This window comes from Neoarius graeffei, chromosome 22 (genome assembly GCF_027579695.1).
Source record: "Neoarius graeffei isolate fNeoGra1 chromosome 22, fNeoGra1.pri, whole genome shotgun sequence".
Taxonomy (NCBI): domain Eukaryota; kingdom Metazoa; phylum Chordata; class Actinopteri; order Siluriformes; family Ariidae; genus Neoarius; species Neoarius graeffei.
The window spans coordinates 26,618,288-26,644,819 of NC_083590.1; the positions used below are offsets into that span (position 1 = coordinate 26,618,288).

General features: G+C 42.7%; 1 protein-coding gene across 1 annotated transcript in view; it reads right to left on the reverse strand.

Moving 5' to 3' along the window:
• Positions 1–428: 428 nt before the first annotated feature.
• srfbp1 (serum response factor binding protein 1) overlaps positions 429–26,532 on the reverse strand; it is a 28,725-nt gene continuing 2,621 nt past the window's right edge. The window contains exons 2-3 of the mRNA XM_060904691.1: positions 4,892–5,498; positions 429–2,004 (exon numbers count right to left, since the gene is read on the reverse strand). Coding sequence (XP_060760674.1) covers positions 586–2,004; positions 4,892–5,473 — 2,001 coding nt within the window. The 5' untranslated portion in view covers positions 5,474–5,498 and the 3' untranslated portion in view covers positions 429–585. The remainder of the gene's footprint in view (positions 2,005–4,891; positions 5,499–26,532) is intronic.

Below are 26,532 nucleotides of genomic sequence, written 5' to 3' on the forward strand. Positions count from 1 at the left end.
GAGTCGTGGGTAAGCTCACGTTGGCCTTCGAGAATGCTGCTATGATGAGTGTGTGTATGTATCATAATACTGGCTTTTTTTTCGTGGTATATCAGATATATTCCATTCAGCTAGCATGAGACTGAACTCATCTTCGACTCATTCAATATCATGCTAGCTGAATGGAATATATCTGATATACCACTCAACGCTAGCCAATATCATTCAAATAATGGACCTCAGGGTCGGAACAGTAACCCATTAACTCGATAGCTTTGCATCAGGTTGCATCACACTATCCTGTCATTGATTATTTTCCTCTAGCAACATGCCCTGAAGTGTTCGGTTTCTCACACAAGTGGTTCCATAAATAAAATTATCCTTGGAGAGAAATATTAAAAATCATTAATTTTCAAGCAGTTTTGTTCATAAAACTTCCAGAAACAGGATAAAAACACATTTACATTTTATTTACGATTTACACAGACATACAGCTATGAAAAGGTGTTCAACCATTGTAACGTCAACATGAACAAATGAACTTAAAAGACATATCTTCTGACATCGTAAAACGTCTGAACAAATAAAGGACGTTCCAAAGAAATGTTAATCATCATAGTCATCAAATTTGATCTTTTTCCCTTGGAAAGCTGTGATCTGAGCCTGTTGCTCCTTCCTCTTCCTGCTGGCTTCCCATGATGGATGCAGGGCCTGCTGGGAATGTTTCCCTGCTTTATTAAATGGCACGGTTTTCCTCTCAAATGCAGGTTTTCCACTTTTACCTCCTTTTGGACTTTTCTGATTTGAACCCTCTCTGGACCCAGGCGTCTGATTTTTAAATCCCGGAGGCCTTTTTTCCCTTCCAGAACCTTGGCTTTTAACCCATGATGCTTTCTCGTCACCTTGTGAATGTTTCCGGTTCTGGAAACACGCTGGCTTTGGACCACGCTGTGAACCCTTCTGAAAGGAGCTGCTGGATTTGGACAAAGTGGAGCAGAAGACTGACTGCATTTTGAATGGAGGTGTCTCGCGAGCCTCTTTCTCTCGAGCCTGGTTAGGGTCCAGGTTTGTTTTTTCCTTTCCGGGTGTAGTGTCGCTTTTCTTCTTCTTCAGTTTGCTCACTTTGCCGAGGAAGAAGTCGTTGTCGTCATCGCTCTGCTCTGAATAAGACGACTGCTTGTGGAAACGTTCTTCGGTGCTGTCGTCGAAATACTCTCTCTCTTCGTCAGAATCGGACAAATCCGACTCTTCTTTGTCCTTTCTGTTTTCTGGTTTCTTGGAATCAGTTTTGGAGACTTGTTTCATTGGTGGTGCTGTTTTTTTGCTCTTTGATCGCAGACTCTGGACTGCTTTGACAGCTGGTTTGGATGTAGGTTTTGGGTTTGCAGGACTTCTGACAGCTTTTTCCAGCTTGACTCCTTGTGATTTCTCTTTTGCAGAAGCCAACTTGGCGTTCTCTGGTGGCTTTCTAACTGGAGACCTTGGAATTACCTTCAAGGTTGGAAGTGTCTTCCCCTTCTCCTCGTTATCATCACTAGCCATTTCTTCCTCCTCCTCCTCCTCCTCCTCTTCTTCTTCAACCTCACCATCACTATCTTCAGCCTTCATCATCTCACTACTATCCTTATTCTCTTCTCCAGCCTTTATGGTCTTTTTCTTCTCTTCTTCAATGGCTTGTCGGACATCTTGAAGCTTCTTCACAAAGTATGGGTGTGTAGCGATTCGTGCTGTTGCTTTCTCCACTGCACTAGACTCTGGATCCTGGAACACCTTCTCCATGTCAATGTTCCCCTCGAGAGCTCTGGTGGTAATGTGGTCAGGTAGAAGCGTTCTCAAAATCTGCACTTCTTTTTGCAGCCGTGCCACACACTCCATGTTCCCTTTTAGCTCAGACTCTTCAGCCTTTGTCTTCTTGAGACTGGTGATCTGATGGGTGAGATCCCGGATAACTAGCACCCGGAGTTTCTTCACTTCCTTCCTCATCCTCACCACCTCAGTTGGAGTTCTACCTGTTTCTGAGGAGCTCTGGGAAGGGGGAAAAAAACCCAACAAATTCCTAGTTATGATCAAGATTTCGTCCACTGACATGAACCAATCTAATAAGTATGGATGTGTTACACCACAGTGCTGATGTAATCTGAAAGGCCAGATAGTGTTGATAAACCAATACATTCATCTTAAAACAGGAATACAGCTGGGTTCAGAAATATTTGGACAGCGACATGATTTTTGTAATTTTGCTTCTGGACACCACCACAATGGATTTGAAGTGAAGCCATCAAGATGTGATTAAAGTGTAGACTTCCAGCTTTAATTCAAGGCATTTCACAAAAAACACTGCATTAATCGTTGCGGAATTACTGCCATTTTTTTCCCACAGGCTCAAACATAATTTGTCAAGTGACTGATGAGCAGTTTCATAGCCAGGTGTGGCCTGTTTGTTCATTATTTCATGACAAGATAAGGAGATAAAAGACCTGGAGTTGATTCTAAGTGTTTGCATTTGGCAGCTATTTATGGGAATTCTCAATATGAGGTCCAAAGAAGTGTTGATGCAAGTGAAGGAGGCCATCATTAGACTGGGGGAAAAAAAAAAAAAAGCCTCTCAGAGAGATAACAGAAACATTAGGACTGGCCAAATCAACAATTTCATACATTCTTTTTAAGAAATAACACACTTGGGAGTTTAGCAACACCAAAAGGTCTTGAAAGACTACTAAAGAGGACCATCGCAGAATTATTTCCTTGGTGAAGAAAAACCCTCACCAAGAACACTTGAGAGGAGGTAGGCCCATCATTGCCAAGGTCTACAATCAAAAGATGCCTTCATGAAAGTAAATTTACCCCAAGATGCAAACCACTGGTAACACACAAGAACAGAAAGGCCACATTAGACTTTGCCTGAAAGCCTGCCCAGGTCTGGAACAAGATTCTTTGGACAGGTGAAGCCAAGATCAACTTGTGCCAGAATGATGGGAAAAGAAGAGTATGGAGAAGGAAAGGAAGGGCTCATGATCCAAAGCACACCACATCATCTGTCAAACATGGTGGGCATGTCTGGCTACCAATGGAACTGGGTCACTGGTGTTTATTGATAATGTGACAGCTGATACAAGTAGCAGGATGAATTCTAAAGTGTATAGAGCTGTACTTTCTGCTCAGATTCCGTCAAATGCTGCAAAACTGATCCTACGACACGTTATAGTCCAGATAGATAATGACCTAAAAAAATATCATGAAAGCAACCCAAGAGCTTATTAAAGCAAAGAAATGGAATGTTCTTAAACAGCCAAGTCAATCAACCCAGTTGAGCAGATTTTCACTTGCTGAAGACAAAACTGAAGACAAAGTCCCACAAACAAGCAGCTGCAGGAAAGGCCAGGCAAAACTTCTCAAGGGAGGAAACTCAGAATTTGGTAATGTTCATGGGTTCCAGACTTCTGGGGGTCACTGACTGCAACAGATTTGCATCAAAGTATGATGCTTCTATTTTGGAATCATGCTAGTTTGTCCAGTTACTTTTGAGCCTATGAAGATGGAGGGACTATAGTCAAAAATGGCTGTAGTTCCTAAACGGTTAATGCAATATTTTTGTTAAACCACTTGAATTAAAAGTGAAAATCTACACTTCAACTGCATCTTGTTGGCTTCATTTCATCCATCGTGATGGTAAAAAACTGTGGAAAAACTGTGTCAGTGTCCAAATACTTATGGATCTGGCTGTAAATTAAAAGGTGCTGACCGCAAAGTTGGATTCTGGGCAAAATGTTCTAGGTCTATAGCTGTTGGAGTCTCAAGATGTTTCGCTATTGCACACACCGTGTATCCTGTGTGTAAATGCATTACGGAGATAAAATGCGTCCCGTATTTTATGATTCCGGAGATTGCTGAAGCAAGTGAGCAACAATATCGTGTGACCACTGTGGGGCATCTGACCTACTTTTAACCAAACCAAGTCAGCATGGGCAAACGTAGTGGGCTCCGCTCTCCTGGGAGCTAAAAGCCAGTAGAAAAGAAAAGAAAAGGAAAGCCTGCCTAGTGAGTGCAACTGCAAGACAGAGCAAGGTTAGATGACATCATTTTTCTGCACAGATAACTAAATCATTCTAGCTAGCGCTTAGCTACCTTAGCCTGAGAATGCATGGGCTTGACTCCACGGTCACGAGTATGGAGTTACAGGGGCCTTTCACTTGACGTCATCGTAACTGCAGATTTGTTTATCCAGCCAAGCTTTGTGCTGGACAACAACCGACAAGTGCACGCGAGCGACTAAGCCCAATTCAGTAAACATCTACAGATAAACTTGAAGTTACATCTAAAAAGAACAATGCCAGAGACCTGTAGTGCTTTTGGATGTAATAACAGACGTAGAGATAAGCCTGGGGGCAATATTATATTCTTTCATAGGGCCCAAGATTTCTAGTGGCACCACTGTAATTACTTCTGTTACAAACCCCTGACACTGGCCCAAAGGGTTGATGGTTTGATTCCCGGCACTGGCAGGACAAACACGAGGGGAGTTGAGTGAATGAACAGCACTTTCCCCTCCCTCTCCGCCATGGCTGAAGTGCCCTCGAGCAAGGCACCTAACCTCTACCTGCGCCCCAGGCCCTGTAGCATAGCTGCCCACTGCTCTGGGTATGTGTGTGTGCACTGCTTCAGATGGGTTACATGCAGAGGAGGAATTTCACTGTGCTTGAGTGTACATGTGACAAATAAAGATTACTTCTTCTTCTTCAATCAGACTGCAATTTTCAAGATTCTGAAACGTATGGCGAGTTAAGAGTACAAAAGATATGAAGACAATTTGTGACCAGTGGGTGGAGCATCTGAGGCAGGTTTCATGATGTTACCAATTTTACACCATAGTAATCTAGGAATGTTTGAGAAATGGTTAGATTAGCCAACAAACCTCTTTTATTGTGACGTGATCCTTATTCTCCTTTGCTGGCTCCTTTAATTTCACTTCATCTGATTTCTGGACATTTTGAGAGGAACCATCATCATCTGATCCATCTTCTTCATCATCATCATCACTGTCTCGATCTGATTCTCTCTCTTGTTGTTCAGCATCTCTAGATTTTCCTTCTTTCTTCTTTTCAGCTCTTTCAGCATTTATCCTCTCTGCTTTAAAGGCTTCGATGGCGTTTTTGATGCTCTGGATTCTCTTGCTGAACTTGGGGTGTGTGGCGATGCGGGCTGTGGCGCGTTCCGACAGGCTGGAGTCTTTATTCTGGCACACCTTCTCAAAGCTGATGTCACTCTGCAGGGCAGCCTTGGTGACGCTGTCTGGTGCGAGTGCCTTCAGTTCGTGGATCTCCTCGAGCAACCTCGCTGCTCTCCTCTGGTTCCTCTCCAGGTCAGCTTCAGTCCCTTTCTTCTTCTTCAGAGTGGCCATCTGGCGGGTGAGCTTGCGGATGATGAGCACCCTCACCCGCTTCACCTCGGCTCTCATCTTCACCACCTCACTGCTGAGGTTTAGTGCTGCCGGCATCTTTCTCCTGCCTTTATGTAGATCACTGGAGAAAGTAGAGCAGAATGTTACCGCCGTGCACGTTTAAGATGACGGGACACAAATGCTCCACGTGTTCGGTCACAATGTAACTTCAAACCAGAATATCAACCACAAGAGACACACCTTCCAGTTATTAAAAGTGTTAAATGTCCTTTAATTTCTGAGATTCTTCTAGGCATTAATTATCTTAAATTACAATAGCTCCTGGAGAGATTAATTCAGCCATTTAACACACATAGTGAACATTTAATAGGTGAATCACGCGACTTTTTCTCACGAGTTTACTTCTGGTGAATGAAGTGGTGGTCAGGCAAACCAATTTGGCCACCGTTATGCAGGGAGCTCGTGAAACCGTCTCTGACTATTTTCGCAGTTTAGAGGCCAATGTACGGTCAAGATACCGTCAAAGTTGCTCTTTGCGATGGGATAGAGCCTTATGGTGATGATACACGGGGCAACTTTTTGGGCAATGTTGCCGAGCAATGTTGCTGGCAACGGGCAACTAGGTGAGACACAGGGCAACTTTTCAGGGCAACTAACAATAGGCAACAACAGTTAGCAACGGCAGTTTACAGTTAGCTAAAAAAAATTGATGTCTTAATTTTTGCTGTGACCATTTAATCAAGCTGTCTGTTGTTCTTTAGAGCTTTGGTGAGGTAAATTCCTCCATATAGAATATTAAAATAACAACTTACCGGCGTAAAAACAGATGAGGAGCCTCTCCATCTCTTCACTCCACTGACACTGAGCGGCCGCCATATTTGTTTGAAATTTCTGATCCGAACCTCACCGGAGGCCACATGACTCGATACTCGCGTTCTGATTGGCTTATCTCAAAAAGTTGCCAGAGATTATCAAAACCATTCAGAAAGAAACAATGTTGCCCAATCTCAATAGAAAAGAGTCAAAACGCAATTGCCCAGCAACATTGCTCGGCAACATTGCCCAAAAAGTTGCCCCGTGTATCATCACCATTACACATTAACAAAGAAGGAGTTTTCCTATGAGGAGTTGGAAAATTATCCATCCGTTGAGTTCCCCGACATCTCAAACTACCTGGTGCTGCAGACGAGAGGTCTGCGCGGGACAGAATTTTCAGTCCCGCTCCCGCATTGTGCAGTCCCGCTCCCGCCTGCAAATCCCGCATGATGCAGACGTTCGTGTTATTTCTCACGAAAGTTCTTGTCATTGGCTTGGGGAATTAAACATGCTGAACTTAGCTGAGCTCTCCACTGACCGATCCTTCACCTAGCGCACGTAGCGAGGGTGCGCAATGCCAGGCGGCATGCGCAGCTGAGGCTTTATGGTGATGATACACGGGGCAACTTTTTGGGCAATGTTGCCGAGCAATGTTGCTGGCAACGGGCAGCTAGGTGAGACACAGGGCAACTTTTCAGGGCAACTAACAATGGGCAACAACAGTTAGCAACGGCAGTTTACAGTTAGCTAAAAAAAACAACAAAAAAAACGATGTCTTAATTTTTGCTGTGACCATTTAATCAAGCTGTCTGTTTTTTAGAGCTTTGGTGAGGTAAATTCCTCCATATAGAATATTAAAATAACTTACCGGCGTAAAAACAGATGAGGAGTCTCTCCATCTCTTCACTCCACTGACACTGAGCGGCCGCCATATTTGTTTGAAATTTCTGATCCGAACCTCACCGGAGGTCACATGACTCGATACTCGCGTTCTGATTGGCTTATCTCAAAAAGTTGCCAGAGATTATCAAAACCATTCAGAAAGAAACAATGTTGCCCAATCTCAATAGAAAAGAGTCAAAACGCAATTGCCCAGCAACATTGCTCGGCAACATTGCCCAAAAAGTTGCCCCGTGTATCATCACCATTACAGAGATACCCATTGTGAGCTTCACTAGAGGAGCTCTGCTCTTCTGCCATGATCGGAGATCTCAAACACGGAAGAGCAGAAAGGAATCGGAAACGAATGCGAGATTAGACCACTGTGGCAGCGGGGGCGTGGCCAAGCAGCAGTCTGTGAATGGAGGGCGGGGTCGGGGAAGGTAAGTGGCTAGGTCATTACACATGATGTCAGTTTGTGTGTGTGTGTGTGTGTTTGTTGCAGGGATGGAGTATAAAGGGAGGGGGAGAGGAGCAAAGAGGGATTCGCTCCCCGACCACAACACGTGTGTGTGTGCGTGTGTGAGAGAGAGAGAGAGAGAGAGAGAGAGTGAGTGAAAGAAAGAAAGCTGAAAAGCTCAATAAAGTGAGTGGGTGTGAACACGAACTCTCGCCTGCTGTGCTTCTGTGCTCCACCCACATCGGGGATTACTACAGTGGTGCTGAAACCCGGGACGCACACCACTCACTTTATTGAGCTTTTCAGCTTTCTTTCACTCACTCACGTGTTGTGGTCAGGGAGCGAATCCCTCTTCTCTCCCCCTCCCTTTATACTCCATCCCTGCAAACAAACAAACACACACAAATTGACATCAGGTGTAATGACCTAGCCACTTACCTTCCCCGACCCCGCCCTCCATTCACAGACTGCTGCTTGGCCACGCCCCCGCTGCCACAACCACATCCGCAAATTTAGGCATCTTAAAATGTTTTTATTAATGCCAAATAAAATATCCAGCACAAATTATATATAATAGACATAAATTTATAATTTATAAATTTTATTTTAAACATGTTTTTAGTTAGCGGGACTGCAGCTCATCACCTCTCCCGCCCGCGCTGTGCACTCCCCCTCCCGCCCGCCTGCAATGAGCTTTCAAAATTTGTCCCGCGCCGCACTGCTTTGCGGCGGGTCCCGCGGGAGTGCAGGGCTCTACTGCAGACATCGTTCTACATGGACAAACAGATGAAAACCTGGAAGAGCACGGAGGAGGACAACTTTTTATATGCGGCTGCGTTAAAGACCTGGGGATCAGGACACTACAAGATACATCCTGTATTGTTTACACCCGGGTAAGTCGGAATTTTTGTACGCGTCTTTGTGATGATAGCTAGGACGCTACAAGTTTTAGTATCGGGTGTAAACAAACCACAGCTGTTTGCTTCCCAATCCTCCCTGCTCTTCTCTTCCAGCTAAATCATTCACAAAGATCAACAGAAACCCCTTTAAACCCCTGGGTATTGGTGAAACAGGATGGAGAAGTGATCACGGCTCACTGCAACTGCATGACTGGGGAAGCAGTTTCGTACCATTAACTCGTGAGCTCTGCTTTTGTGTTTACGTGGACTGTCTCAATTATCTTATCTCTCCAGTTCAGTGTCAGAGCCCAATCTACATCATCGTCCTTGTAAAGACTGCTCGGACATCCTGATAAATAAAATGAAAACGTACGCGAGTTTACAATATGTCGACCACGATCAAACAGTAAACAAAAACACATCTGATGAGGGGTGGCACGGTGGTGTAGTGGTTAGCACTGTCGCCTCACAGCAAGAAGGTCCTGGGTTCGAGCCCCGGGGCCGGCGAGGGCCTTTCTGTATGGAGTTTGCATGTTCTCCCCGTGTCCGCGTGGGTTTCCTCCGGGTGCTCCGGTTTCCCCCACAGTCCAAAGACATGCAGGTTAGGTTAACTGGTGACTCTAAATTGAGCGTAGGTGTGAATGTGAGTGTGAATGGTTGTCTGTGTCTATGTGTCAGCCCTGTGATGACCTGGCGACTTGTCCAGGGTGTACCCCGCCTTTCGCCCGTAGTCAGCTGGGATAGGCTCCAGCTTGCCTGCGACCCTGTAGAACAAGATAAAGCGGCTAGAGATAATGAGATGAGACATCTGATGACTGAAGTGTCTCCTGAACTTCAAAACATCACGAAATAACAGAAAATGGTGAGAAACGTGATTTGCAAATCCAAACGAAATAAATCAGAGGAATTTACAAACCTTTCACGAAGTGATCAGTGCAAACTCGAGCGTTCTTTGACTCGGCTACCTTTTTTGTCGTCTTTTGGTAAAATCCTTTGCTCTTTCACCCTTTATCACTTCATGGGGAACCCGGAAGAAACTTTAACAGTTTCAAGGTTTGTTTGATTCAAACAGAGCAAAACAACGCAAGCGTAGGGCATTTCAACGACTAGCAAGGCGCTTCAGTGATAGTAACGTTTTGTGAACAGTGAGCTTAGCTGACCACCACTTAATATCTTGCAGATCTAATGAGACAGATGTGACATCGGATGCAACCCACCTCTACTGAGAGGTGAAAGTGGAGCAAAGGGAAAAAAAAAAAAAGAAAACCCTGAACTTTTGAAAGTCAAACTAAGATATGGGGGGGGGGGGGGGGGGGGCAACATCCTCCGAAAATATTTTAATAACATAACACGCAAAACAAAACCCTGCATTCTAGTACTTATTTTCACTAAAACAAGTTATAACTTAAGCCTTTTTCTTTCATGTACATTAATTTAGATTAGATAAAACTTTATTGATCCCTTTGGGCGGGTTCCCTCAGGGAAATTAAGACTTTAATGTTTAACATGTCAAAAATATCAAATTTAATTCCCCTAGTTAATGAGTAATTTTCAGGAGTGCATTTAGAAAACGCGGTGATTTTCCTGCTACACAGTTCATTACTTTGGAAAAAAAAAAAAAAAAAAATCAGACAGTTGAAGGTAAACTCTGCAAAATCCCAAAACAGTCCTGTTAAAAAGTAAAGGTCTGTTATGCCGCTTTTCCACTACAAACGCGTCTGAGTCGGGCTGAGCCGTGCCGTGCTGAGTCGAGCTGAGCGGGGCTGTTGGAGTTGCATTTCGACTACAACCGCGCTGAACCGTGCTGGCTGGAAGTGGGTGGACACATTGGGTGGAGTTAGCGAAAGTGGGTGGACGTCACGTGATGTCGTTAAGCAGCGCAAACAGTGACATCAGTGATCTTTTAAGCGGTAGTCTCACGACCCGGATAGTAAACAATAAACATGGAGGACATGGAGTCGTTAGTGTTGCTGGTCTTGGTGCTGTGGCTTGTTGTCACAGACAACGCGGACAGATACTGGCAAGAGCGTATAGATGAGGCGAGGCGCATAAGGCTTCAGAAATTCTCATAATTCGTAATTCTTCTTCTTCCGGGTTTGCGGTGTTTACAGATCCCAGCGTGCTCGCGGGGCGTGTGGGGGCGTGTGAGGACACTCCTCCTCACCAATCAGTGCACAGGGGAGTGTCTGCTCATGCCCCTAGCCTCACTCGGCTCGCTTTGGCTCGCTTCAGCCCTACTCCAAAACCGTGCGAGTTTTAGGGGCTAAGCAGGGCTGAAGCGAGCTGAGTCGTGCTGTTCTTTGTTAGTTGAAACGTGAGCCGTGTCGGGCTGAAGTGAGCTGAAAAAGGGTAGTGGGAAAGGGCCATTAGAGTTTCTAAAGCTTTCAGGTTTCAATGTTGGGGACGTTGAGCCTCGTTTATCAATCTTTTAGTAGAGTTGTGCGTTTGCAGAAGCTAAAGCGAACTAAACATTTCCAATTCAGATTTATGCGAGCTGAAGCCAATTGTTTACATTAGTTCATACTGTCTGTAAATTTAAACACACCAATGAATACCAAATTTCCCATGTAAATCAGGGGCGTAGGGTGTGTGTGTGTGTGTCACACACTGACTGGCAGCCTGAGTGCATTATGTAACAAAAAATAATTACCATTGCTAGTTTTAAGTAGCTTAGGAACCGGCTCTTCCATTACTGCTGTTTCTTCCACGTTTTCCTGATATTGTGTTCTAGAAACGGCACTAAAACTTCGCTTCGAAGCCACAAAATGCAACTTTGATAGGGAAAAAAATTTTTTTTTTATATATGTGATTCCACGCTTATGGGTACTGAAATGGGGACATGAACTTATTTTTAAAAATTCACCTAAAACCATTTCTTTTTTTACCATCAGGTCACAAAACATGTAATCTTTAATGAATGATATGTTAAAAGATAACTTTAATTTTCTGAGATGTAATAAAAACATATTTATATGCCAAAGTCAGAACGTAACAGAAGTGTTGTGGACATATATATTCTCAATTTTAACAATGTAGAATTACTTTTTTACACATAGGAAGGTGATGTTTTAGCAAATATAATGAATAAACATGTGTAGTAGAATAAACATACACATTCTTTCAATAAGATTAACATGGTATAGAGCTAGATTGTAATTAATTTGTAACAGACGCGAGATGGACAATCGTAACAGAAGTAATGGAACAGACATCATTTTGGAACTCATAGGCTTGACTTTGGCATATAAATATGTTTTTATTACATCTCAGAAAATTAAAGTTATCTTTTAACATATCATTCATTAAAGATTACATGTTTTGTGACCTGATGGTAAAAAAAGAAATGGTTTTAGGTGAATAAGTTCATGTCCCCATTTCAGTACCCATAAGCGTGGAATCACTCATATATATATATATATATATATATATATATATATATATATATATATATATATATATATATATATATATATATATATACGGCATGGTGGTGTAGTGGTTAGCGCTGTCGCCTCACAGCAAGAAGGTCCTGGGTTCGAGCCCCGTGGCCGGCGAGGGCCTTTCTGTGTGGAGTTTGCATGTTCTCCCCGTGTCCGCGTGGGTTTCCTCCGGGTGCTCCGGTTTCCCCCACAGTCCAAAGACATGCAGGTTAGGTTAACTGGTGACTCTAAATTGACCGTAGGTGTGAATGTGAGTGTGAATGGTTGTCTGTGTCTATGTGTCAGCCCTGTGATGACCTGGCGACTTGTCCAGGGTGTACCCCGCCTTTCGCCCGTAGTCAGCTGGGATAGGCTCCAGCTTGCCTGCAACCCTGTAGAAGGATAAAGCGGCTACAGATAATGAGATGATTTTATATATTATATATATATATATATATATATATATATATATATATATATATATATATATATATATATATATATTGCTTACCTCATGTCGAAAGAAGGAGGAAAGTTTTGCTTGTTTTGACATGGCGAATTATTAACAAGAGGAAACACTTGTAATTCGCAACTAAAATGACTGCAGCTACACTGGCAGCTTGAACATGCTTTCTAGTGTGATTGTGTTGCGCTTGCGCAGAACAGTGTCAGTCCTGCGCGCCTTAGCTCATGCACCTGAAGGCACGCCTTGGCGCGTGCGCCTAACGAGCTCCGGCACGTGCACCGTTAACAAAGAACACCTGTCTTTAATCAATGAACTATGTTTGGGCTATTTAAGGACTGCGCCCATGCGAGGACGATGAGAAGTATTACGCCGCGTCTAGGAACGCGAAAAATCCGAAAAATAAAATTTCTCCATTCGGAAAACTGGAGATTTTCAAGAGTTTTGTCAAATATCCGGATTTCCGGGTATTTCGACATTAGCGGAAAAAATCCGGAGGAAATTTCATGAAAATCTAAAAATCCGGAACACTTTCATGACTATATACTGAAACTGCGCTAGAATTCAGACATAACTCCAGACTTAAAACAACAGACTTAAGTGCTATTCAAATAGTTGCACATGGAGTGGAGCTTAGTTTCAATAACAGATGCGCGTCTCTATTACCTTGGACCTAATCTAATTTTTCTTGCTTGATAACAGTGAGGAGCAATTATTAAAGATACGCAGAACCATGGCCTCACTTTTCGTTTATAAATGCCTTGAGTCCTCAAGAATGGCACAGGAATAGTTTTAAGCATTAACAATAAATCTAATATAGTAATTTTTATGATTAAAGTGATTTATATAGGTCACGGTCTGAGTGAATGACCTTGACGTCCGTAACGTCACCGCAGGAAGTCTATCGGTCTCATCGCCATTTCCGCTATACTAAAACACAGAGCTAACTGCAGCTCCGATCCTCCATTTTGAGCTAATTTATCGCCATGCCACGGAGAGGTGTTGCTGGCGGTGCAGCAACACGACAGAAGGCGGATTTACGTTGCATTCATGGCCCAAGAATGTTCAAACTGCAAAGATTTGGACGCGTTTTGCGAGAAGTTCACGGGCACATCGGGCACCTACAAAGTGGTCTCTCCTTTGCTCTGCACATTTTACTGAAGACTCGTACGAGACCTCTGATCTGTTGAGGAACATTGGCTATAAGCCCGTATTGAAAGAGGGTGCAGTACCAATAATTAAAGGAAAACTACAAGAAAAGGAGAGCAAGTTCAGTTGCACCAGTTCTCCCGGAGCGTGAGCCGAGGGTTGTTGCTAAAACCCGGGACGGAACAAGACGTGACATATTATCACTCGGGCAGTGACCTCCACACGGTTGTTGCTAAAACCGGTGACGTCCCGTCCCGGGTTTTAGTAATTGCCTGAGCCGAGCAGTAATGGCGGAGTACTCAGTCATGGAGAAAATGGAGAATGAGTGGAGCAGCCGTCTGATTTCTCCACTGGATATGCTCGCCTCAGCAGCAATATCTCGCCCTTACGTGGAAGAAGCGAATGAACGGAGAACTGAACGAACAACTGAAAGCCAGATTATCTCAAAACAATCGGCCACAAGATCGGCCTTCAAGAAGCGGGAACACATACGGGTAAGCGCCGACTCTCATTTGGATACAAAACAGCAGCAGCACTCGTTTACCTGCATTTAGATTAATACATGTAACTTGTGTTGTGTGTTTAAGTTAGCGGTATGAGATTATTTAATTTGCTTCAGAATGTGATTGTCTCAGTTCTGATTATTTAAGTTCTGATTATTTAAATGAGCCTTTTACGTTTTATCAGTGAAAATGCATGCATGTACATGTATGTTGCATAAGTTATAACACCCATCCTGTTTTAATGAGAGTCAACCCACAATCAATGAAGTCAAATCAGTCTTAGTTGAGCAAGTCGGTAACGCTATTTCTTACTTTCACCATAAATTTTTATTTATATGACTTTGGTCTATAGCTGTAAAAGGCCTCGGCCTTAAAACCGGTTACCGCTGTGACGTCACGCGCTCAGGGCTGGCTGGCTCAGTGGGGCAGCTCGAATGCCAACTTTGTGGTTGATTTTAACTCTCAACTTTTTTTTTTTAAATTCCCATTTATGCAGCATACAAGAGTCAAGGATGGAGATACTATCCACTAGGGTTGGGCGGTATTACGGTAAGAAGGTATCCCGAGGTATCCAAAAGTACCAACGGTATCGGTCTCATTACCGTCATTTTAAAAAAATATATAATATCTAAATAAATATGGAGTACATGAGGTCATAATATAAAATAATAAATTGAAGATCATCCCGAATAACTGTGTGATCGTATTTTCACTAATTCTATCAATTTCCTAAAGAAGTTCTCATCGCGTGCAGGGTTGTTTATGTCATTACCATGGCAACCCTGCGTGACATTTGGAGTCTGACAGAAAGCTTCGCAAGAGACTGAGACCGGGGGTGTCATGGCTCAGATGGCTAAGGCACCGTACCATAAATCCGGGGACCCGGGTTCGATTCCGACCCGAGGTTATTTCCCGATCCCGTCTCTCTCTCCCCCGCTCATTTCCTGTCTCTCTATACTGTCCTATCTAAAAAAAAAAAAAAAAAAAAGACTGAGACCGCGGTTGAAAGATGGCAAGTCAAGATAACGAGTTAGTGGCAAAAAAAAAAAAAATACAACATCGGCAGTGTGGCAGTATTTTGGTTTCAAACCAAACGAAAAATCTAATATGTCCCCTAAGGCACACCATAGCCTGGGGTACTCCACTTCCACGAGATCTCTCCAATGAGTTGTGTTTTGAGTAGGTTACATGAGTAACAACAAGGTAAAATAATATAACGTATGACATTTGGGATGTGGGTAATAAACGTTTGAAATGTCATCTACTGAAGAAACGGAAGAAAACATCGTAGCGTAAACTGTTCGGTTTCTGGTGGGAATTAGCAAAGAGCTTGCTATCTTTGTTGGGTGTGTTAAACCGTATGGATTTAAGTGGAATAATTGTAAGGAGTTATGTGATCAAGACAACGTTTTAAGCAAGGTAAGGCCATTTGATTATTAATTTCCCTGCCATGGCATGACGTGGGCCCATATGATTTTGCCTTGTGCAGCTATCACGCATTTGAATTAGGTTCGCCTCATTTGCGCTGAAGAATATGGTTTATCGCGCAGTCTAAACGGACTTGGGTGTTGGTTGATTCTTTTTCTTTTTTTTTATTTCCCATGCTTGAAAGGGTATGATCCTGCTCATCGTGTACTTTTTTTTTGATGGAGTGGGTGAAATAGTGCTGCAAATGGCGTTTCAACGCAGACGTGTGTAAACGACAGTTGAATGCTATTTTCAAGATGAAGGAAGAGTTGCGTGATGCTTTGAAATATCTCTTAATCCATTCATCAATGCACAAAATTCGCTTTGCTGCTTAATCCATACCACAATGCACACAATTCGCTATGCTGCTTTTAAATAGTACATTTGAGGCATAGGCGCACGTTACACAGTAGGCCGAAACAAAATATTATTTTTTTCTCGGTAATACCGTATACCCCGGGAAAACACAGAGACAGTTTAAAGGTATCAAAATTTGGATACCGCCCAACCCTACTATCCACTCAGAAATCTATTTAAAAATAAAGGTTCTGTGTATCTCCTTTAAGTCCAGTGCAACTGTCTGACACTTTTATGGAACCACATGTCACGCTGAAATTGTATTTTGCTGCCAGCAACATCCTTCAATTAAACACTGGAATGCCAGTGTTAAATCTATAGACATGACACTATTCATTGATTACTAACATCTTCCCTTTAAAGTGCAATAAAAGCGCTTTTTTCCTCCCCACATGGACGAGACAGCATCTTAAAATGAGACGCTGCTTATCCTGAGTGCTGGGTCTTTAACGGTTAAGTCATGAACACTTAATGTGAGCTGTAAGTGTAGCAAGTGAGCGCTTGGTCAGCTTATTGTTCAAACCATAGTTGCGCTGTCTTTAAAGGAGAACGCATGGAATAGGGAGGGAAAGTAATCTCATCGCCCCCTACTGGATGCGTTCCAACCTCTATGGCAAAATGAATGGGAATATCTTTTCAAAAAATTACATTTCGGGTTACACGTCAAAGTTAAGACAATGGCTTCCATATGTTGTGCATGTCGGGCAGCTCTATCGATCCTGGTGATCATACTTTATTTTTTCCACTGATTTGAATGTTTTTTAATAAGCTGATCAAAGACTACACGGACCCGACGTCGCGTACGTGACGTCACCGCAAGTCTAGCGCCTTTCCAAATCTGTAGCAGGTAGCGGCTGGCGAGTAGCCTACATCAACATGCCGATTTGTATAGCGTGGTTGGTGGAGTATTTCTGTACCAATAAGAAATGCATCCCTCGTGGGGATAACCAAGCGTGGGATAGCTAAGCCTACTGCAGACTCTGACGAGACAGTTTGGTTGTAGTCCGTTTCTGACAGGTTAGGCGCAATTTCAACCTTTTAAAAGACAGCGAAATTTCACCTGATACTTTCACAGTTAGTAGATAATCCCAACGTATACAACGTATTTTTTGGGGGTGTACAAGTTCCACGTCATAACTTCGTGGGATTTTAAAAAAAAAAAAAAAAAATCGGGTCGATGGGATTTTCAATAGTATGGCTCTCAGCTTAGGAACGCTACCACTAGGATCGCTGTGTTTCACTTTCCCTCCCTATTAGCACTGACATTACTCTATAAATACTCAAAATAGCAAATTATAACCTGCACACACACTACCATTTCATGACCTCGATTTTGTATCACATGACTTGGACTAGCAGGTGGTCTAGATGCTAATGAAAAACCCCATCTGATATGTCGCAGGTATGAACGATACGCAAGTATTTTCAGGGATGAGAATGAAAAATATTTTAAAAATCTGAAAAAAAGCCAGGGGTTTGGGGGCCACAGGCACCCAGCGGGGCCCAGGGGCAGAGCCCCGGTGGGGACCCAGGGGGCGGGAGCTAGCTAATGATTTTTGGCTTTTTTTTTTTTTTTACCCCAAAACCATCAATTTTATCAGCAAAAAGTTGCAATGCAGGGATCGAAACGGGAATTTGGGAGCACTGGTCCATCCTCTCAGAGGTACTGGTCAGAATGGAGTAGCACTGGTCCGTATTTATAATTACAAATTTCAAGCCGATTTTATACATTTATTCATACCATATTATACACGAGTGATCAATTTCAACTGTCTATAAACTGTTACGGCATGGCTCGTAAACTCGCCGCAGCATAAAAAGGGAGACCACACAAAAGGTTACGGATTAAACTGATATCGCTCAACAAGTATGATGAGCCAGAGCAGCCTGCAGGTGATGAGAGGGAGTATGTGGCGGAGTATGTGGCAGGAGATGTAGATCCCCAGGAGAGACAGAATGAGGAGGTGGAAGATGATGACGAGGAGGCGCAGCATGATGTGGTGTATGACCCGATAGATGATGATGATCTGGATGAGGGTTTCGAAGATTGTGATGATAATGAGATGACTGAGGAAGAAGTTTTGTTATGTCCTGAGTCCCCTCCTGGCATCAGCTCACCAGTGCACGGGCAAGGCTGGTGTCAGGCGGGATAATTAACATCATTCGTTACACCTGGGTGGCGTACCTGGAATATAAGGTGGAGCTTTGCTCTCCCTCAGGAGGCACCTACTGGCTGTGTGTGTGGACGCTAGGGCTGTAACGATATGCGTATCGAAATCGCGATACGCAGAGCCACGATCCGTATCGCGATACAAGAAGGCAGAATCGCGGTACACCCTTTCAAACTTCTCCTCAGCCCAAAAACGTTTTCCAAACGTCTAGGGTAAACATATGTGGTGCAAAGTATGGAGTGGACTGTGTGAATGAGTGAAGGTGTATGTCAGTTATGTGGTCAATGTAGAGGGGAAAAAAAAAGAAAGAAGGGGGAAGAAAGTAAGAGAGTGTGCAGATAAAATGACTGTGCGTCCACTAGGGCTGTAACGATACACCCAACTCACGATTCGATTCGTATCGCGATTTTTGACCCACGATTCGATACGCCCACGATTATTTTTAAAATGTTTTTTTAAAAGTAGTAAATTTGACTTATTAACATTTACTTACTTACATTAACTATTTAATAACAAATAATTCAGACCACTGCAGAGAATGAGTAATATGTATGCAAAAATGAACAAATGTATATCCAAAGACTGTTTTATTTCTCAAAATAATACTGTTGAGCCGGAAGCTCTGTTTTTTTCGGTTCTGAAAAAAAGTCATTTTTCCAAATCGTGTAAATCCGTTAAGATTTTTTTTGGGGGTGTGGCTCTCTCACTGTCTCACTCTCATAGGGCCAATGATCTTCTGTGATCGCGGAAAACAGATGGAAATTACGGAATTTTTATGGTGAAACATTGCTCGCGTGTCAAAATGTAACTGCTGCAGAAGGCTTCCGCCCAAGCAGACATGCCTTCAGTGTTGCCAGATATTGCTAACGTTTTCCACCCCAAAATAGGTTCAAAACCAGCCAAAAAGCACCTAAACCTGCCCAATCTGGCAACACTGCATGCCTTTCCGGTCAAGTGATTGTGATTGGCTTGTGGCACACCTAGCCAGCCAATGAGCTGCTTGTTTACAGATTCGCTCCCCGCGTCGCAACCAGAATGGCGACCGCTTAAAAGAAATGAATGCTCTGCCAGTGGCGAGTGTGGACGTTGCGTGACTCCCAGAAGATTGTCGCAGGTCGGCGAAAAAAACGACTTACTAATAGATATAAAAAAATAAAAGTAATTTAAGTAAGTTTAAAATGTAATTCAAATAAAAAGTAAAGTATTCATAAATTGAAGTTCGGAAGCGCCTCTGTTTTTGGGCTGAGGAGAAGTTTGAAAGGGTGTACCGCGATTCTGCCTTCTTGTATCGCGATACGGATCGTGGCTCTGCGTATCGCGATTTCGATACGCATATTGTTACAGCCCTAGCGTCCACACACACAGCCAGTAGGTGCCTCCTGAGGGACAGCAAAGCTCCACCTTATATTCCAGGTACGCCACCCAGGTGTAACGAATGATGTTAATTATCCCGCCTGACACCAGCCTTGCCCGTGCACTGGTGAGCTGATGCCAGGAGGGGACTCAGGACGTAACAAAACTTCTTCCTCAGTCATCTCATTATCATCACAATCTTCGAAACCCTCATCCAGATCATCATCATCATCTATCGGGTCATACACCACATCATGCTGCGCCTCCTCGTCATCATCTTCCACCTCCTCATTCTGTCTCTCCTGGGGATCTACATCTCCTGCCACATACTCCGCCACATACTCCCTCTCATCACCTGCAGGCTGCTCTGGCTCATCATACTTGTTGAGCGATATCAGTTTGTTTTGATAGCCGTCAGAAATGTCAAGCCAAGGACTTTTAAACTTCGCGGGGGTCTAATCTATCTGACCAATAGCGGTTCAAGTTACATTTGTCTTCACGGGCAGCAACGAAAATGAACGGGAAGAAATTAAACTTCGCGCAGGCGGCGCCCGCGTCTATGCCAACTTGACAAATGTCTCACAAAATCTATTGAAATTATCGTAAAAAACGGTAAAATAGACCAAGTTCTGCTTAAAATGGGCGAGAATCGTTGATAGAAACCATCGAGGCAGGGAGTAGTTTGATAGCGTGGCGAGCCAGTCGCCCACTCGATCGAGTACATGTCACCATTTGCCTGTACCCTTTCCAACTCGCATTGGCGAGTGGGCGACCGCCCGTTTCGATCCCTGCAATGTATTTGGAAATAAATTCCCCTTCTTGGTGGACTACCAGGTGAAAATGATTAATATGGTACAAGAGACTTGTTTTTAATCAATTCACATTTGATTTCAAAAAAATCAATACACCTTTTAACATAAACGAGCTCTACAGTATTATATTTCTGCTATTCATGTCTTTGAATACTCTTATCCTTTAAAATGAAGTGCAAACCAGAAAAAAGTTCTATTATATAATTCTCTGAAGCTTTCTTCTGATGTTATCATGGTAGCAGGAGCTCTTGCATATTAAGCAGGCAACATTCAACATCACTCATCACTTCCCTTTCAACTGTTGTGTGAACTAACTAGGATTTATCTGGACAGGATGTTGTGTAATGTAATACAGATACCATATGCTCCATTTGAAGATCGAGATGGTGATTTTGAATTAAAGAACAGGCATGTACAAAGGGCATTACATATTGGATTTTTTTTTTAAATCAAAAACTAAGTTCATCTCGGCCTAAAAAATTTGGGCAGACGCTCCCACGCGGCACATGCCAGCAAACCCCCCCCCCCTATGAAATGAGCAATAAGTAGGAGAGTTATAGCCTACATGGCATCATACCTAAAATTTTTATCAGAAATATAGATATGATACTATGATTCTCCCCAACATGCTACATTAGATAAGCTAACCCCATTTATAAAAGAAACATACTTGTATATCACACACACAAATATATATATTAGTGCTGTCAAGCGATTAAAATATTCAATTGCGATTAATGTCGCGACTGTCATAGTTAACTTGCGATTAATCGCAATTTAATCACACATTTTTGTCACATGAAAAACCATTGTAATTCTCTTATCAGCATAAAAAAATGAATGGGCTTGCTTTGTACCAATGTTTTTTTTTTTTTATTGCAAAGCATAACACGTCTTGACACAGCCACTGCAAAGTGAAACCTAAGCCGAGCACCGGGGCTGGCAAAAGAACCATGAGTGAAGTGATCTACTGCTTGAGTTAGTTTACAATTCTAATCAGAGAGACAGGTTACACAGTGACGGTAGGCTTGACATGCTTAATTATAATATAAAGTACACGATTATATTAACTAAGTTGTTCGTTGATAAATATTGCATTGAATCTGATCTTTACTGTTTCAGCTCACTTAACACATTTTGTACTTTTACACTTTCTGCCTGTTGATGCGTCGCGCTGTCCAATCAGAGGCGGCCAAATTTGCATATTACAGGAAGGATTTCTAGGATAGCATTGAGTTTACAGTTCAGAGGGCTCTGGCTTCTTTAGACGCTGTCGTCTTAAAACTGAATAAATATTTAAAAAGAGCCAAATGAGCCAGTCTTTTGAACGGCTCTTTTCAAAGAACGGATCACAAAGATGAGGATCCCATCAAAGAGCCATAAATCCCATCTCTACTAGCGCGCCCTGCCTGCGCTGGTTCTTTGTGGGAGGAAGGCAGAGGACTCTGGCTGTGTGGGGCGTGGCATTACAGTCTAGCTGCTATCGGTTTTCTAAGCAAAGTCTCTGTTCCAAGTTCCCGGCAGTTTCAAAAGCTTATGAAAAACCTACATCATGTCACAGAGCGTTAATCTCACGATCTCATCTCATCTCATTATCTCTAGCCGCTTTATCCTTCTACAGGGTCGCAGGCAAGCTGGAGCCTATCCCAGCTGACTACGGGCGAAAGGCGGGGTACACCCTGGACAAGTCGCCAGGTCATCACAGGGCTGACACATAGACACAGACAACCATTCACACTCACATTCACACCTACGCTCAATTTAGAGTCACCAGTTAACCTAACCTGCATGTCTTTGGACTGTGGGGGAAACCGGAGCGCCCGGAGGAAACCCACGCGGACACGGGGAGAACATGCAAACTCCACACAGAAAGGCCCTCGCCGCCCACGGGGCTCGAACCCGGACCTTCTTGCTGTGAGGCGACAGCGCTAACCACTACACCACCGTGCCGCCCTACTTTTGTAAAGGTTGAATTTAAAAAAATCATTCGAATGTACGAAGCTCTAAAACAGATCTTGTGATATACAACATGGTTTCTCATCTTGCCAAAGCCATGCCTGGGCTAATCAAAAGCCTCATGAAAAAATAACCTCCTTTTTCTCATTTTGGCAACTTCTCCACGGTCTTCTAACTTTCTATTCATTCATCATAATTAGTTTGAGGAAAAGTGGAACACCATTTACTGACAGTTAACTACGGCAGATATCTGAGAACATTCAGGCAGCCAGAAATCAAATCATTAAATCGATCATTCAGATCGCACAAAGCTTGCAACGGAACAAACGGCATTGGAGCAAAGCACTATATTGTTCTTCCTAGGCTTCGTCTTCTTCGAACCGATATTCTGAATAATTCCGCAAGAATCGCTTCACAGAGAAACTTTTCTGCGTAGATCTTATGACACGTTAGCCATGTCATTTTCATTTTTATACACTTTATAGATTTTAAGAGACATTAAAGAAAAACTAGAAGAAAAATTCCCATTGAAATGAATGGTGGAATCTTCATGACTAACATTCAAGGATTGTCAACTGTCAACAGGCACTGCTGCAGTCTTTACAGCCCTCTCTCTCTCTCCATCCGTCTATCTATCGATGTTAATATCTAACTTCCCCATCTATTTCATTACGTTCTCTATCCACAGATGTTAAAATACAACTTCCCCATGCATTTCATTTCTTTACCTTCTCTCTATCTATCCAGCTATCGAAGTTAATATCTAACTTTCCCATCTATTTCATTTCATGTTCTCTCTCTCTATCCATCCAAGTTAATATCTAACTTCCCCATCTATTTCATTACATTCTCTCCATCGATGTCAAAATATAACTTCCCCATCTATTTCATTTCTTTACCTTCTCTCTATCCATCTATCTATTGAAGTTAATATCTAACTTCCCCATCTATTTCATGTTCTCTATCCATCGATGTTCAAATATAACTTCATCTATTTCATTTCTTTACTCTATCTATCTATCGATGTTAATATCTAACTTCCCCATCAACTTCGTTTCTTTACGTTCTCTATCTATCTATCTATCGATGTTAATATCTATCTATGTTAAAGTGCCATTCCACCATTGGATGTATTCTTTGGCATAAAATACAATATATTTTATGACAACATGACGAGACGGAGAAATCTTTTAGCTTCAAAATGATATATCAAACATAATTTTTTGACAACGACAAGTATATTAATTTTGCGACCAAAGTCACCTACCCTTTTAATTTCCGCGTGGTAGTGAAACATGATGTCATCGGCAGGTTCCCCTTCTTGTGTACCACGTGTCGGTCTATTTTTAGACCAGGAAACCCCCAAAGTGAGAGAGTCATTTCTCCTCGTATATGGGGGCCAAAAAAAATTGCGGAAAAATTGAGTTAATCTTTCAGTTAGCTAGATTTATTGGTATTATTTTTATTGCGTTCTATCCGCCATTGCTGATAATATGTGCCACGTCACATGTCACGTGGTACACAAGAAGGGGAACCTGCCGATGACATCACGCGCGGAAATTAAAAGGGTAGGTGACTTTGGTCGCAAAATTAATATACTTGTCGTTGTCAAAAAATTATGTTTGAGATATCATTTTGAAGCTAAAAGATTTCTCTATCTAGTGATACCATTTATATATGTTGTCAAAATATATTGTATTTTATGCCAAAGAATACATCCAATGGTGGAATGGCACTTTAATATCTAACTTTCATTTCTTTACGTTCTCTCTCTCCATCTATCCATCCATCGATGTTAATATCCAACTTCCCCATCTATTTCATTTCTTTATGTTCTCTCTCTCTCTCGAACATTTAACTTCCCCATCTATTTATGTTCTCAGTCTTCACAGCTCTCTCTCCACATGCATCTATCCATCCAAATATCTAACTTCCCCATCTATTTCATTTCTTTACATCCCTCACTCACTCATTCTATCTATCTATCGCAGTAGCCTATTTACATACCTTTTTAAATCTTATTTACTTGGTTGTTTTTGTAGGTCTAGGCTATCAATCAATCTTAACTAACCTTATTTTATATTACATCAAGGAAAGTACTTTGGGTAAGTCAAGTAAAACCTCTCTCTCTCCCTCTCTGCCTGCATTAAATATCTTTTAAACCCTTCGTTTACTTTGTGCTTTATTTATTAATCTAATTTGTTTTGCGTGCACTGTCCAGTCTTTCCTTCCAAACCCCGCAGATGGACTTTAACCTGTTTCCCAGCATGGCTGAGTGAAGAAGTCTGAAGATTCTCAGTCATCCAGGTCATAGTAAACTGTGGGTGGCAGAAAAGAGCAACTGGACTTGCTTGAAGATTCTTGAAAACGTTTCACCTCTCATCCGAAAGGCTTCCTCAGTTCTGTCTGACTAATAAGGAGTATCAGATATTTATCCTCTCATGGATCAGAATCAGAATTCTGATGACAAGCTCATCTAAGGTGGCGTTGAGGCATCATGTTGGTGTGGGTCACTGGAGGCTGGGTGTGAACGGCGAGTCATTAGGGTGATCAAAGGATTGCCCGTTAGGGTGATCAATGGAAAGCTGACTCTGGCCAAGTTTACATTAGACCGTATCTGTCTCGTTTTCTTCGCGGATGCACTGTCCGTTTACATTAAAATGCCTGGAAACGCCGGGAAACGGGAATCCGCCAGGGTCCACGTATTCAATCCAGATCGTGTCTGGTCCGGTGCTGTGTAAACATTGAGAATACGCGGATACGCTGTGCTGAGCTCTAGCTGGCGTCGTCATTGGACGACGTCACTGTGACATCCACCTTCCTGATTCGCTGGCGTTGGTCATGTGACGCGACTGCTGAAAAACGGCGCGGACTTCCGCCTTGTATCACCTTTCATTAAAGAGTATAAAAGTATGAAAATACTGCAAATACTGATGCAAATACTGCCCATTGTGTAGTTATGATTGTCTTTAGGCTTGCCATCCTTTCACTTGCAAGTGGTAAGTGATATGCGCTGGGATCACACAGCGGCTCAGTCCCGAATCACTGCTCGTGCGCTTCACTCGTGCACTCTGTGAGCTGCGCAGGGCCGGAGTGCGCACCCTCCAGAGGGCACTCGCTGTTCAGGGCGGAGTGATTTGGAGCGCAGGATGCCTGCGGAGCCGAGCGTATCCGTGTATTGGTGTTGCTGTGTGCACGCGAATCGTGTATTGGTGTTGCTGTGTGCACGCTAATCGTTTTAAAAACGTTAATCTGATGATCCGTGGATACGGTCTAATGTAAACCCCACCTATCTGTCCTCCAGTGACCCACACCAACATGATACCTCAACGACACCTTAGATGAGCTTGTCATCAGAATTCTGATTCTGATCCATGAGAGGATAAATATCCGATACTCCTTATTATACCCTGTCCACACTAGGGATTTTGTGCTGATACGATACTACTTTCGTACCGCAACACCTGTCCACACTAGCAACTATACCGGTACTGTAGCGGTATAGAGGGCTACCGCGTGACGTCACCGGACCGCGAGATTTTGTTAGGGCGCCATATTGGAAGACCAAGTACATGCATACTACATACTCACAATATAAAACAAAGTACGAGCGAGAGTGAAGTGACACGATGACTGATAATTCGGGTTATGTGAGTACATTACCAGCTGCAGAAAGGGCACGGTATGTGGAGAAACTGGCTGTGATTGATGGGTTTGACCCATATGATAAGACTCGGGGCAAGGGAGAATGGAAACATAAGGAGGACCGGACACCAATTCTGCCATCTGTTTGCTACCCAGACATTGTAAACTATTTGTTGTTTACACCCAGTGCCTCCACTGCTGATGACTTGAAAGCCTACAAAGGGCTACAGGCTTACAATTATGTTGTTAGTGGCTTGGTTCGTGATATTACAGCTGTTGTTAAGAATAACCTACACATAGTTATGGCCAAGGTAATCTTGTTGATATTTATCTTTTAATAATATATCTTTTCAGTTGAAAAATGAATACTTTTTGTTACTATTAAGGTATCCATAATTTAGGTTAATTTATCCAAATTATACATATGTATTTATGATATATGCCTACACATCAACTATGCTTTATTTATATAATAGGAGAGAGAGCAAGCCCCAAACCATCCTAAATTATTATTATTAAATTGTAGAAGTCTGGGAGGCTTGCTCCTCATACAGTTATCAACTTGGGGCCAATTTAGCATGTTTTAAATCTGAATTTCTTGCGTTTGCTTACCTCAAAGTGTCCGCAGATCATGCACAGACTTATCCATTATATCCACAGTTTTTTTTGCCAAGTCTCACACAGGTTTCTTTCAAGTCTACTGTTGGGCCAATAAATCATAAATAAAACAGCTCAGATTTGTTTAAGTTGTTTGCCACTCCACTTTATTCTCGTGGGTTCACATACCGCTGCCGTTATTTTCCCCT